The sequence below is a fragment of the Panthera pardus genome, unplaced genomic scaffold, assembly GCF_024362965.1.
Source record: "Panthera pardus isolate Hobbes unplaced genomic scaffold, ASM2436296v1 HiC_scaffold_20, whole genome shotgun sequence".
Taxonomy (NCBI): domain Eukaryota; kingdom Metazoa; phylum Chordata; class Mammalia; order Carnivora; family Felidae; genus Panthera; species Panthera pardus.
In genome coordinates, this window is record NW_026526766.1 from 539452 (window position 1) to 553896 (window position 14445).

General features: G+C 44.0%; 1 protein-coding gene, 1 long non-coding RNA gene and 1 other non-coding gene across 6 annotated transcripts in view; 1 reads left to right on the forward strand and 2 right to left on the reverse strand.

Annotated features, from left to right (window-relative positions):
- Nucleotides 1-11931, reverse strand: part of IARS1 (isoleucyl-tRNA synthetase 1) — a 67392-nt gene extending 55461 nt beyond the window's left edge. For 2 of the 4 annotated variants that reach the window (XM_019434278.2, XM_019434276.2), the window contains exons 1-5: nucleotides 11801-11931; nucleotides 5589-5714; nucleotides 4754-4910; nucleotides 4386-4505; nucleotides 1756-1838 (exon numbers count right to left, since the gene is read on the reverse strand). In XM_019434278.2, coding sequence (XP_019289823.2) covers nucleotides 1756-1838; nucleotides 4386-4505; nucleotides 4754-4910; nucleotides 5589-5707 — 479 coding nt within the window. In that variant the 5' untranslated portion in view covers nucleotides 5708-5714; nucleotides 11801-11931. Of the gene's footprint in view, nucleotides 1-1755; nucleotides 1839-4385; nucleotides 4506-4753; nucleotides 4911-5588; nucleotides 5715-10483; nucleotides 10650-11800 lie in introns of those variants that run through there. The other 2 variants (XM_019434277.2, XM_019434279.2) reach the window with 2 other exon arrangements.
- Nucleotides 8075-8206, reverse strand: LOC128778744 (small nucleolar RNA SNORA84). Its single transcript, XR_008424469.1, has one exon. It is a non-coding gene; the product is annotated as a small nucleolar RNA SNORA84 (small nucleolar RNA).
- Nucleotides 11932-12097: 166 nt separating the features above from the next.
- On the forward strand, nucleotides 12098-14246 carry LOC128778539 (uncharacterized). The gene is made up of 2 exons (XR_008424097.1): nucleotides 12098-12653; nucleotides 13730-14246. It is a non-coding gene; the product is annotated as an uncharacterized LOC128778539 (long non-coding RNA).
- The last annotated feature ends 199 nt before the right edge of the window (nucleotides 14247-14445 follow it).

Here is a 14445-nt window from a genome sequence, read left to right on the forward strand (position 1 = left end):
TGTTGATAGCTTCTTTTGCTGTGCAGAAACTCTTTAGTTTTATGTAACCCCATTTGTTGATTTTTGCTTTTGCTACCATTCTTTTCGGGTCATATCTAAAAAAAAAAGATCATTGCTAAGACAGATGTCAAGGAGCTTACTGCCTGTTTTCCTCTAGGAATTTTATGGTTTCAGGTCTTACATTCAAATCTTTATTCCATTTGATTTAATTTTTGTGTATGATGTAAGACACCAGACTAGAAACATTCTTTTGCATCTGGCTGTCCAGCTTTCCCAGCACCATTTATTGAAGAGACTGTCCGTTCTCCACTGTGTATTCTTGGCTCCTTATTATTAGCCACATTTAAGTGCTCAACAACCCTAATCCAGAGCATTAATAGTACCTTTTTTTTTCAGGTGTTTAACACAAATCCTGGTTCTTAGATGCTTCTCTAATCATGAGAATTCTAGATGCTCGGTGACCAGGAAGGCCCCTCTCCAAAGTCTCCAGCCTGTCAGAGAAAACTTGTAAGCTTCCAACTTTGGGTATACAGGCCTGGGGATGTGTCCACAGGGGCTTATCAGAGTCAGAGGGTCTGAAAACTGCCCCAAAGCATCTAGCTCCTCAAAGGCAAAGGACTTGGGCCAAGCATGTACAACAGATCTTGTCTAAGAGAAATGCAAGCAAGTACAGGAAGGCAGTAAGAGCCACGTGCGCCTACAACACAGCACAAAGAAAGTGCACTGTACAAAACAGCTTTGCAACTCACTGTCATTCTGTATAATTTAACAAAAGTTAAGACTTTCTCAAGGCCTGAAGTATGTACATAGAGCACTCTGCAATCATAATAATGATGCTTCTTTGCCCGTTAACGGTATGCAATGATTCTTGTACTATCTATCCTGAGGTTCACCTAGTAAGACTTTGGCATCACAACAGTTGTTTTGTAACAGTAATGAAAAAAAAAAAAAAGCATTCATTTTGAAACAGCTATACAAGTGACTGCACTATACAACTTGTCTCAGTATAAAATTCAAAATACATAATCTCTTAAACTTCATTATTTAGAAAACAAAGACAAAAAAACACTTCTGAAATTTTCCTTAAATTTGGTACTAATTTGGCAAAAACCTTTAACTGACATTAGGCCATTTATATTCTTTACCTGATTAGCATGAACAATTATGTGTTCTGATGAAAAATACTAACGTATTTGCTTACAGATCGCTGTTCAAATTGCTGGAACCACTATATACCACAGAATATATGCATATCCTATTACTTTAGTAGAATCCAAAATTTACTGAATTTAAAAACAATCTGGGGTGAGAGAGATAAACAGTTGGTGCACAGGATTTTTAGGGCAGTGAAAATCCTCTGTATGATTAATGGCTACAATGTCCACCAAGAGTAAACCCTAAACTACCAACTCTGGGTGATTATGATGATTATGATGTGTCAGTGTATGTTCATTAGAGGTAACAAATGTTATCACCTCTGGCGGGGACGTTGATAATGGGGAGGCTGTGCATGTGTGGGGGCACAGGGAATTCAGGAAATCTTTGTGCTTTCCTCTCAATTTTGCTGTGAACCTAAAAGTGCTCTAAAAAAGTAAAATAAAATAATAAAGCTTTAAAAACAAAAACAAAAACAAATCCATCCCAAAGATTTTAGATAAATAATTATGAATCTGAAAAACTGATTCATGGTACATAATCTCTCCACTAAGCAATAAACAGAATATTCATTATATTTACAATTTCAAATAAACCTACCAGACAGATTCCATGAATTGTGGGTACAGAGTTTTGTAGTCATTGTCAAAGTCAATCCATCGGCCAAGTCTGGTAACAGTAGACTAAAAATACGAACATTAGAGTTATTAGACAATGATATTTTTCACTGCACTTCAATGTTATATTTCTATTATCACCACGCCCAGTGATTTTGGAAAAATAGAACAACCAATGTTTCAAGTAAATCTATGTAAGGTTAAGAACCAGTTTTCTTGGGGCGCCTGGGTGGCTCAGTCGGTTAAGCGTCTGACTTCGGCTCAGGTCATGATCTCGCGGTTCGTGAGTTCAAGCCCCGCGTCGGGCTCTGTGCTGACAGCTCAGAGCCTGGAGCCTGTTTCAGATTCTGTGTCTCCACATCTCTCTCCGACCCTCCCCCATTCATGCTCTGTCTCTCTGTCTCAAAAATAAATAAACGTTAAAAAAAAAAAATTAAAAAAAAAAAAGAACCAGTTTTCTTGACATTCGTCCTATCTGCAGATGATGTTATTTATAAATATTAATATTTCTTTATACAAGTCTACCCAAACTACCATTCGGCAAATACCTCAGGTGTAATTGCTGCTGGCAAGAATCATCAATGGACGCTAAAATTCCTAAGCAAAAGTATAAGAAACAGGATATTTGCAAGATCTCCCCACAGCATACTTAATTATAAAGGAAAAGTTACAAATTAACAACAGAGAAACCTGACCTGTATTACTTTAGTGAACAAAATTAATGTCACCAATGAGACATCATATCAGCATCATAGGCCTCCTGACAATGAGAGAGAAGGGCATGATGTCACTTCTGAGCATTCTTGTCAAAAATGCATACATAACCTAAACTTAATCATGAGAAAACATCAGACTTTGGGGGACTTTCTGCAAAATAATCGGTCTATACTCTTTAAAAATGACAAAGCTGGGGTGCTTGTCTGGCTTAGTCGGTAGAGCATGCAACTCTTGATGTTGGGGTCATGAGTTGCACCCCCACAGTGGGTACAGAGATTAAATACATAAATAAACTTTTAAAAAGTTTTTTTTAAAAAACTGACAGGTCATGAAAGAGAAAGAAAGACTGAGGGAATCTTCCAGCTTAAGGAGAATAAGGAGGTATGACAACTAAAAGCAATGTGTATTCCTAGACAGGATCCTGGATCAGTAATAATTAATAGAACAACTAGTTAAATTTGAAAAAGATCTATTATATTTTATCAGTGTTAATTTCTTGCTTTCGATAATTACATTATGATTATTGAAAGTGTTAGAATTTGAGAAGTAGAGAAGAGTATGAATTCTTCATAACTGTTTTTGCAATTTTTTGGTGTGAATTACTCAAAAATGAAATGTTAAAAAAATTTTTTTTAAGGTAAAGAAAGTTACATGCATATTATACTCATTAGATTTTTCCCTTCTGGCAACGAAGCAAGAAAGTTTGACTGAATAAAGTTAGGTTAAAAAAATGATTTTTAATTAAAAAAAAATTACAAAATTAAAAAACAGGGGTGCCTGGGCAGCTAATTCGGTTAAGCGTCTGACTCAGCTCAGGTCATGACCTCACGGTTCATGGGTTCAAGCCCTGTGTTAGGCTCTGTGCTGACACCTCAAAGCCTGGAGCCTACTTTGGATTCTGTGTCTCCCTCTCTCTCTTGCTCCTCCCTCCCTCAAGCTCTGTCTCTCTCTCAAAAACAAATACACATTAAAAAAAACTTTTAATGAGAAAGTAAAAAAGTTAGGGTAGGAGAAAACGGAGGAGCTTTAATTTTCAGGGTGATGAAATCAGATTTTATTCACCAATCAAGAGAAGCTACTCAAAATGCTGAGCACGGAAGGGCACAATAGACCAATTAGGAGATGGTTACAGAAATGAAGGGGAGGGTGGGAGGGAGACCAGAGAGGGGCTGTAGGAATGAAATGACCAGACAAGAGACACTGAGCAAGAAAAACCTGACAAGGTTTGGCATCTGATTTGCTCACGAGCATCATGTGTGAAGCTCGGAAGATTGATATGGAATAGGGAATTCGGAACAAGAGCCAGTTTGAGAAGTCAAAGTGGTAAGACGGTGAGATGGAAAAAATACAAGTCAGACATATTTTTAAGTTACACAGACCACTAGCTGGAGAGCCAGGGAGGAGGGGGAGCTGAGGACCTCTGCTCCTCAGCCCTTGAGAATGAGAGAGACAGGAACTCTGCTAGCCCTTCACAGGACTTACTAACAGAAGCAATGGTAGGATGGGAGTCAAATTAATATAACAATGACTCCAAATTTGCATTGTTTTTAACATCTGAATTTTTTTTACTGCAACATTCAAGTTAACCTATGCACTAGGACAGCCCAATTCCTGTCATACACAGTGAGCAGGTAGGAGATTAAATATGGAAGACCAATCGAGCACCCAGAAACCAGAAAAAGAGGGCTCCGTTTAGGCTGACAGCTTAATAGGCTTGTACGTGGAAGCTAAATACTTTTTTGGAGAGAACGATCAACCTTCTTATGTCATAACCTCACACAGATAGCCACACTTTTGGACGCATCTCATAAAAAGCACAAAAGGAGCATAAACCATATTAACTCCCATTTAAAAATTAAAGTTTTTGTTCATTCTACTGAAAACAACCCAACATACCTTCCACTCAGTGGAATATCTCATCACAATTGCTCGGCACTGATTGTTATACTCTACAATCCCCATTTTGGCTACATCCTCTGGTCCTCTGATCCCCAGTGTCTTATCAATTTCATATTCCTGAAAATTTGTGACAAGATTATTAACATCCTTGCCTATGAAACAGATTCAAGTCAGCAACTGTAGAACATAAAACAGTTTTAAAAAATACTAAGTCTCAAAAATCTACAGAGAAGATGAACTACAAATGGCACTATAGAAACAAAGTACATTATAGGAAAAATTCATCATACTTGAACATATTATATGATGAAATCCAATGCTTATTAAAAAATCAGAACATTATAAGGCTGGTGACTCAAACATACCACAGGTAAGCCGTGACAATCCCATCCAAACCTTCTGTCAACGTGAAACCCACTCTGGTGAGCGTATCTGGTAACTATGTCTTTAATTGTCCCTGCAAGTATATGTCCATAGTGAGGCAGTCCAGTTGCAAAAGGAGGCCCATCATAGAACGTAAATCTAACAGAGGTAATAAAAATGTGTTGTTACTTTAAGACAGCAAAAATTTAGGACATTTTTGTATAGATAGGTCCTATCACAATAGAATCCTCAGGGAGAAGAAAAGCAGCGAGACCAGAAAATTCACAGACATATATGGTTAGAGATTTACTGCAAGTCCTGCCTTCATAAAAACTAGTTACAGTGGAGCTGAGTGACCTCCATCAGACTATCCACACTTCGTTTATTAGCCATGACTAAGGCAAGTCATTCATCCCGATTCTGATTTACCTCATCAGTAAAACAGGGCAACATCTATCGCATAAAGTTTTTGAATACAGGAGATAGACGATGAAAACAGTAAAGAAAGGACTGGTTTTCAGGTGAATGGGGACTAGAGGCAGGAAATACTCCAACAGGAAGCTAAGACTAAGTGTTTAAATGAAGGTGGTAATAATGAGAAAAGTGGAAAGGAAGAGGGTGACACATAAACTCTATTTAGAAAACCTCTTAAAGAAACGGAATCCACCCTGATATTTAAAAACTCATCCATTCACCGTGTACCTACTGCTGAAAGCACCCACTATATACAGAGCTAGGGGACTGGAACACAAAGATGAATGAAGAGTTTCTGCTTTCATGGAACTCAGTCTAAAAAAATGACTACTCTTAAAGACTCTACCAAAGAAATTCACATACTTTGGCTTGTGTTTTGACTGCTTTAAGCATTCCTGAAAACAATTAAATTCGGACCAGAACTGCAAGATTTTTTCTTCTTCAGCAGGAAAATTGATGTTTTCTGGAACTTGCTGAACCATTTTGTTGCTGCAAGAGAAATTAAAATTTTTTTCTCAACAGAGAATTCTAGAAATAACAGAGTAGCATATATTAAAATGTGTATACATATTACTATCATCACACTACATGACACTTAAAAAAACATTATAGCTTTCTAAAATTAAAGTTCACCCTTTTAAGGTATACAATTCAGTGGTCTGTAGCATATTCACAGGTTGTGCAACCATCAGCATGTCTAATTCCAGAACAACTTCATTACCACCCACCCCTTGCAAAAACCTGTAGACGTTAGTAGTCACGCTCCATTCCCTCCTTCTCAGCCCCTTGGCAACCATTAACCTGCTTCCTGTCCTATGAGTTTTCCAATTCAGGACATTTCATATAAATGGAATCACGTGTCTGGCTTCTGATAATTGTGTGTGTGTGTGTTTAATGTTTGTTTATTTTTGAGACAGAGGCAGAGCATGAACGGAGGAGGGTCAGAGAGAGAGGGAGACACAGCATCCAAAACACAGGCTCCAGGCTCTGAACTGTCAGCACAGAGCCTGACACAGGGCTCAAACCCACGGACCGCGAGATCATGACCTGAGCCGAAGTCGGACGCTTAACCAACTGAGCCACCCAGGCACCCCCTGAGAATTGTTTTCAAAGTTCATCCATGCTGTAACACATCTTCAAACTTCATTACTTTTGATGGCCAAGTAAATATTTCATTGTATCGATACGTCACAGCTTATCCATTCATTAGTTCATGGACATTAGGGATGTTTCCAATTTTTGGCTAATATGAGCAATCCTGCTATGAACATTCATCTGTAAGTTATCATGTGGGCATATGTTTTCAGTTCTCTTGGGTAAATATATCCAGTAGTAGAATTGCTGGATCATATAGTAACTGTGTTTAACTTCTGGGAAACTACCAAAAAGTTTTCTAAAGCTGCTGCCTCATTTTATGTTCTCCCAGGAGTGAATAAGTATTCCAGGTTTTCTACATCCTCACTCCTTATTGTCCAGTTTTGGATTATAGGAAATCCTAATGGATATGAAGTAGTATCTCATTATGGGTTTGATTTGCATTTCCCTAATGATTAGTTGAGCACATTTTCATGTGCTTAGGCAATATTTGTATCTTATCTGGAGAAATTTCCATTCATCCTTTGTCCAATATTTAAGATGAGTTGTCTTTTTAATTGTTGAGCTCTAAGAGTTCTTTATATATTTTAGATACAAGTCCCTTATTAGTTATAGAATCTGCAAATATTTTCTTTATCCTGGGGGTTGTCTTTTTATATTCTTCATGTTAGTTGCTAAAGCACAAACAGTTTTAAAATGTTTAAAAATGTTATTTACTGTGTGTGTGTGTGAGTGAGAGAGAGAGAGAGTGAGTGAGTGAGAGTGAGAGAGAGAGAGAGAGAGAGAGAGAGAGGAGGGCAGAGAGAAAGGGAGACAGAGAATCCCAAGCAGGCTCTGCACTACTCGGGGCTTGAACTCAAACCATGAGATGCTGACCTGAGCCGAGATCAAGAGTCAGACACTTAACCAACTGAGCCACCCAGGTGCCCCCATTTATTTTTAAAAAATATTTATGTATTTTGAGAGTGAGCGCATGTGGGGGAGGGACGGGGGGGAGGGAGAGAATCCCAACCATCAGAGACAGATGCGGGGCTCAGGGACCATCACATCATGACCTGAGCCAAAATCAAGAGTGGGACGCTTAAGTGACTGTGCCACCCAGGTGTCCCTCATTTATTTTTGAGATGCAATGCTGTGTTTGAGTTTTATATAGGAAAAAAATAAGGAAAGAACAGGTGGGCCATTTAATGAATCCAAGCATCCATTTCTGACGAGGTGTGACATTAAATGGTATTAAATCGATGTTGGATGGCAGCTTGGATCTCTGGATCTTGTTACAATGTCTGGCCTTTCATGGATAGAAAGTGTGTTTGTGCACTTCTTGATTTATTAGGGGTCCTGCTGGTTCAGGACTACCTTACTAGAGGCCAACTGAAACTTAAGGGGTTACATTTGAAGATTAACAGATGTCTAGCCAACACATTAATTTCTGTCACTTCTAATGCTCCTCAAGGCTGCTTCTATAATCGCCAGCATCTATGGGAGCTGAATACGCAGACTTGCCAGCCCCACCTTGGTGGGAGGAGTCGGAACTTGCATTTTAACAAGATCCCAGGGGATTGACCTGCACATCAAAGTTTGAGTCACTACTCTTGAACTGTTATAACCATTATTCAGGAATATCTACCTGAAGTTTTTTATTTTATTTTCTTGAGAAAATAATATTTAAGCTTCCTGTGAAAATGCTCCTAACTTTTACAAAACTTTCTTGGGAGCTTCGACTCAAGGTAATGGCACTGGTTAGCCACGAAGAGCCATGTATCAGTGACCGGGCTATGGTGGCTGCTGAGGAGAAACAGCCCCCATGCATAAATCACAGGATTGCTGTGGCCCCTCACATCCACTGGAGAGCTGTACCTGCAAACAGCATCCAGTAACCACAGGGCCTGGGGTGTGGGGAGCAGAAAGAGGAGGGGAGATTCATCACCAGGTCATGCTAAGGGAAGGAATATCCTCTTCCTCTCTCTGACCATAACCCTTGCCCTCCAATCTTCTGGATTCCAGACTCCCTCAGACCTCTTTAGTGGCAACTTCCTGTTCAGAAACGTCTATATACCCTCCTTGACCTTTACGGATGTTTACTTCAATAGACCTTAGAAATGCACACAAAAATATTTTTGTTTAAAATAAACATCATGCTCTTCCTTGCCACGCCTGCTCCAGTCTTTAATTCGAATGCATGAGTAGTCCCACTGTTCCCTCCCACTACCTGAATATTTTTTAATTTTATTTTTTATTCTTTAAAATTTACATCCAAATTAGTTAGCATATAGTGCAACAATGATTTCAGGAGTAGATTCCTTAGTGCCCCTGACCCATTTAGCCCATCCCCCTCCCACAACCCCTCCAGCAACCCTCAGTTTGTTCTCCATATTTATGAGTCTCTCCTGTTTTGTTCCCCTCCCTGTTTTTATATTACTTTTGTTTCCGTTCCCTTATGTTCATCTGTTTTCGCTCTTAAAATCCTCATGAGTGAAGTCATATGGTTTTTGTCTTTCTCTGACTAATTTCACTTAGCATAATACCCTGCAGTTCCATCCATGTATTTGCAAATGGCAAGATTTCATTCTTTTTCACTGCCGAGTAATACTCCATTGTGTGTGTGTGTGTGTGTGTGTGTATACCACATTTCTTTATCCATTCATCCATCAATGGACATTTGGGCTCTTTCCATCCTTTGGCTATTGTTGACAGTGCTGCTATAAACATGGGGGTGCACGTGCCCCTTCGAAACAGCACACCTGTATCCCGTGGATAAATGCCCAGTAGTGCAATTGCTGGGTCGTAGGCTAGTTCTATTTTTAGTTTTTTGAGGACCCTCCATACTGTTTTCCAGAGTGGCTGCACCAGCGTGCATTCCCATCACTACCTGAAATTTCTAAGTCCCCCACTTGATAGGACCAGATAATCTCCACATCCAACTGGCCACCAAAGTTCTGTGAATCAGACCTCTAAGTCTATTTCTGTTTTTTTTTTCTGTCCTCCCAGGTCTTCACAGTATGTTACTAAAGTCAAATTTAATCCCAGACGTGTGTCTAACTCTGGCCCTTTCTCAGTTTGGTCATATCCTATTAACGTATACCCCAGATATACTTACACAAATGTACAAAATACGTACAAAAATATTAACTGAAGCACCGTTCCCATAAATCCCTGAAAACAATTTAAATATCCATGAGTAATTAAGTGACTAAATTATGGTACATCACTACCAAGCAGGCATTAAAAATAATCATATTTTGGGGCACCCCCGTGTCTCAGTCACTTGAGCATCTGACTTTGGCTCAAGTCAGGATGTCACGGTTTTTGAGTTCGGGTCCCCCATCAGGCTCGCTGCTTCAGATCCTCTGTTACCCCTCTCACTCTCTCTCAAAAATAAACATTTAAAAAAGTAATCATAACACACCAAATACTGCCAAATGTTGAGAAAGAGCAAAGCAAATCACCATTCTAGTAATATATACTATGTGCATCCGCATTTTCAAGAGACTTAAAAATACACACATGTAAATAAAGTCTATGTGGAAGTAATTCTGTATTTGAACTTAGAAGGCTGCCACCAAACTAACCTACAGCCACCATCAGGGACTAGGGTTAGGAGGGGGAAGGCATGAAAGAACACATTTCTATTTATTACTTCCTCCCGCTTTTTTGGTATGTATTAACTTTATCACAAAAACGTTGAAAATAAAGAGAAAAACAAACACTGTACCTGACATACCACCTTCCTAAGGAAGAAGCTCTGAAAATACCACTTTCGTATTAACCTTAAATCCAATGACTCCTCCCCCCCATATTCCGTGCAGACTTTTCAAGGGGGCAGTGCAGGCCACCTTCCCCCGAAATGCCACCTCTCCTCCTGACTTTCCCTTTTACACAGAGCCTCCCGGGCACGGCTTTCCTGCTACTCTGTCCGCAGCCTCCAGCACCGCTTACTAAGTAAGTGCTTTCCTCTCGAAGGCGCTCACTGACCCCCCCGCCCCCCCCGCACCTGTTTCCACACATGTGCCGCCTGTAGACGCGTCTCCCAGTCCCTGGTCACACCCCCGTGCCACCTGCAGACCCATCTCCCCGACCTTGTTCCCCTGACCTCGCACGTGGGACGCGCTCCAACCCGCCCGTCTGAAGCAAGCACGCGGTCCGCATCCTCAGTCTCCACCCACCTGCCTTTTCAGTCGGCCGTCCTGCACGCGACGACAGTCGTGGCGCCACCGCTGGGTATGTGAGCTTTGAGAAAAGGGACTCGACCTCACACCTCCAGCGTGTCGCCTGTAAAGTACAGGTCACAAACCGCACAACGCTAACTTAACACCAGCTGGAATACTGGGTATCACGTGTCCGCTTTGGGAGCTACTAGGACTTCCTGCCGCAAATCCCATCCCACCGTCCCTGCCGGTCGGCGACACTCTATCTGCTCCCTTCGCTTCCCTGTGCTCCACTCTTCAATCACACAGAGAACATGCTGTCCGCCATTTTACCGGTACTTTGCAAAACTTAAGACGCTACTAGAAATCCTCAATTACTTTGCCTCCGGTTTCATCCCTCCTCATCCTCCTGCAAAACCTGGAGCCTAAAACCAGCCCTCACCCCCATCCCCTAACAAAAACCCAGTTCCCTCCGGACTCGGTTCCAGCACCGCTTCCTTCGAGAAGCGAACCACGAACTCCTCAGACCGGAGGCCGGTCCCCTCGCGCCTGTCCCTCACGCGGGAACCGCAGGGACCCACCCCCTGAAGGAGCACGCGCTTTCGGACTGTACCGTACACTCCGGACTCGCTCCCCTCCGGCTCCTGCTCACCCTCAGGGCTGCAAACCCACCGCAGCTCCTCACGCTCCCCTTCTCGCAGCTACAGACCCCGCGGAAAACGGCCTTCCTCTCCCCGCTCCCAGGGGCACCGGCCACTACCCGACTGCGGGACGCCGTGCTTACTCCCCTCGAGCCCCAGGGCCCTGGCAGCAGACTCTCCTCCCCGCGGGCCTACGACTAGATCGGTGCCTCCGAACGCCCGGCTCCTCAAGTCGTCTCGCCCACCCCCCGAATTTCCCTAGCCGACTGCCACACCAAATTCTCGCAACCACCCCACGGGGCCAGCAGGCTAGGCGGGGGCACCCGGGCGACCCCGCGGGCAGGCCGGTGGGTAGGGGAGAGAGACGAATAATCCGGGGTGACCCCGAGGGCGATGACGGCGGGGGGCGAGTACCCTGAGGCGACCCCGCAAGCAGGACAGGGGTACCTGGGGCGACCCCGCAAGGTAGAGCGAGGGTACTCGGGGCGACCCCGTGGGTAAGACGGGGATACCTGGGGCGATCCCACAAGCAGGATGGGCGGGGGAGGGGTGCGATGGGAAGGTAACCAGTGCCGATCCCACGGGCAGAGCGGGGTACGTGGAGCGACCCCGCGGGCAGGACGACGGTACCCTGGGCAAACCCGCAGGTAGGGCGGGGTAACCTGGGGCGACCCTGCGGGCAGGGCGGGGGTACCTGAAGGGCCCGCGAGCAGGCGCGCCACGGAAGGAGCCGCGTCCACGCCGCAGCCCGGCGTCCAGAGGTGATGCAACGCTCTGACAGCGCCGGTCTACACCGGCCAATTAGCGCGCGCCGCCCGACACCCACTAACAAGTAGGACGCCGATTGGCCGCGCGGGCCCCGACCACGCGCACTCGGGCGTGCGCGGCGTGCGCGCTGGGAAGGCGGCTGCGCGACCCCGCACAATGGAAGCCTCCAGCCACTTGGGCCACTGTGGTGATCGCACCCTGATGGTGGGGCCCGGGGTGGGGACAGGGGGCAGCGAGGGGGGACTGATGTTGTGCCTGGTGACCGCGCGTCTTACACAGGTGTACCCGCTTGTCAGGGTTCAGCTGGCTGTGCGCGGGACGCCTGTGCATTTCCCCACTCGCAACTCGGGCGCGGTGACGGCGGCCTCGGGAATTCCGCCTTGGGGCCTTGTCGCTGGGGACCCCCGCGGGAGCCAGTGTCGTGGAGGGTGACCGCCGCAGGAGTCCGTGTCTTGGACACCCGCGCCAGGTCACCCCGGGGTTGGCGAGACTGCAGTCCCGGGCCCCACGCCAGGCTCGCTGACACGTGCACTGGATGCGGGGCCCGGAGTGTGCATTTACCCTGGGCCGGACGCTGACGCCTCCGGGTACCCGGATTCCTGCCTGCCCAGGTCGTATCTGGGAGCGGCTGAGGTGTCGGCGGTCAGGGGGACCTCAAGGAGCCCGCCCCTGCGTGCGCCTTTTCCAGAGTTCCGGTTTCAGTGCAGAAGTTCTGCTAAACGGGCACAGGGAAACAGGTCGCAAAACAAGGGTGGAAATGCCTGGTAACCCGCTTTAAAGTTAGTACTGTGTTAACGTTTCCTGTAATGAAAACAAAGCTTACTTGCTTTGTCATCTGCTCACTTACAATGTATTTTCACTGCTGTGGGTCTGCCTGGCACGTTCTGGATCCGCTGGTTAAAAACCAAAGGGAGTGTGGAGCCATGCAAAGGGCAGCAGACAGCAGGCTTTGGCACCAGAGGCTGTGAAGGGAATTTTAGGCCTTACAAAGTCAGACTAATTCTGTATGTAACTGCTTATTGTATCCATTAGAAGAACAAAAGGAAAAAAAAAAAAAAAAAGATCTGGCTGAGACTGTATAGAAAGCATGGTAAATTTAAGAACATTTTGATAGTTTGTGTAAACATTTATTTAGTAGTCTACTTATCTAAAAGTGTCATGGACTAGAGTAAGGGGGTTTAATTTCCTTGCTGAAAGGGTTAACTCCAGTCAGGAACTCTGGTTACTCCAGTAACTACTCCAGTAAGGTGTTTCCTCAGCTTATCAACTACAAGTATTTGGAACCTGTGTTTTGCATGTGCCAAGTTGCTACCTTGTCTGTCCAGATTAGAGCCAGAAAGAAGGCTTCCGGATAAATGTGTCCAGGAAAAAAGGTGGGGTGACAGGTTTGATTATTTAAATCTTGGATTGAGAAAACATCTTATGGTACTGTTGGAAGGTATAAGACTGAAAGTCTTAGTCTTCCTAGTTCAACTACAAAGAAGTTGAACAAGTAGAAAAAAAGATTGTAGAAAAACAAATTACGCTACTTGGATCAGAGTTGAATCCTCACTTGTTAGAGCAGAAGTCAATGCATAGTGTCTAACACTGAAAATCAAGAAATAATAGCATCAGCACGTTGGAGATATGGAGGGAAGTATCAGGACACGTAAAATTGTCGACGGTGTTTGTATCTTGGGAGCAGGAATTAGGGGTAGGTAAGGCTACTTGATGTCACTTATTTGTCTGCTTTGAAGATGGCGGGTGTGACACATTTAAGTATGGCCAAATTCTTTGACACTTCTTCCACTGAGGGGTGGTGGTCTACATCCGTCTCTTTGGTTCTATCTGGGCTCTGTGTGTGTTTGACCTGTAGAATATAGTGGAAATGACTGATCCAGTTTCTGGACTGTGCTGTAAGAGCCTGGCAGCATCTGCCTCTGAAATCTCGATGCCACGCTGTGAGGAGGCCCAGGGACAGGCACTGAGTGAGTGGGGCCATCTTGGAAGTGGATCCTCTGGTCCCAGCTGAGCCATCCCATGACACTACATGCAGTAGAGATGCGCAGTCCCCACAGAGCCCTGACCAAATTGCTAATTTGTGAGCAAAATAAATTTTACTGGGATGGCTTGTTATGTAGCAGTGAGAAAGTATACATGTAATCTGCATCAAGAGAAGGTGACATTTAGATTATTTATCCTGCTGCGTGGTGGTTTTTCTATTCTCCATCAGGTCTGAAGTGTCAGAAACACACGAATCCCAAATGAGTCTTCAGCTGCTTAGTTCTTTGGACCCTGTTTATTCAGAAATACATGTACTAAGCACCCACCGAATGCTACACACAGTTCTAGGCAGTGGGGATATAATGGTCAATAAACCAGATGGCATCCCAGCCCTCTAGAGTTTATATTTGGTCAAGATGTAAATTAATAAATACTTAATTTCAGATACACGTTGTGGCTCAAGGACAATCCCTGGGGATGATCTATATAACAGTTTTGAACAGAGCCCAGTTTGATAGGAGGCTTGAATCATAACCAGGTTGATTTAATGAGATATTAAATCTGCTTCCCTATCTGGACTTGAGAGTC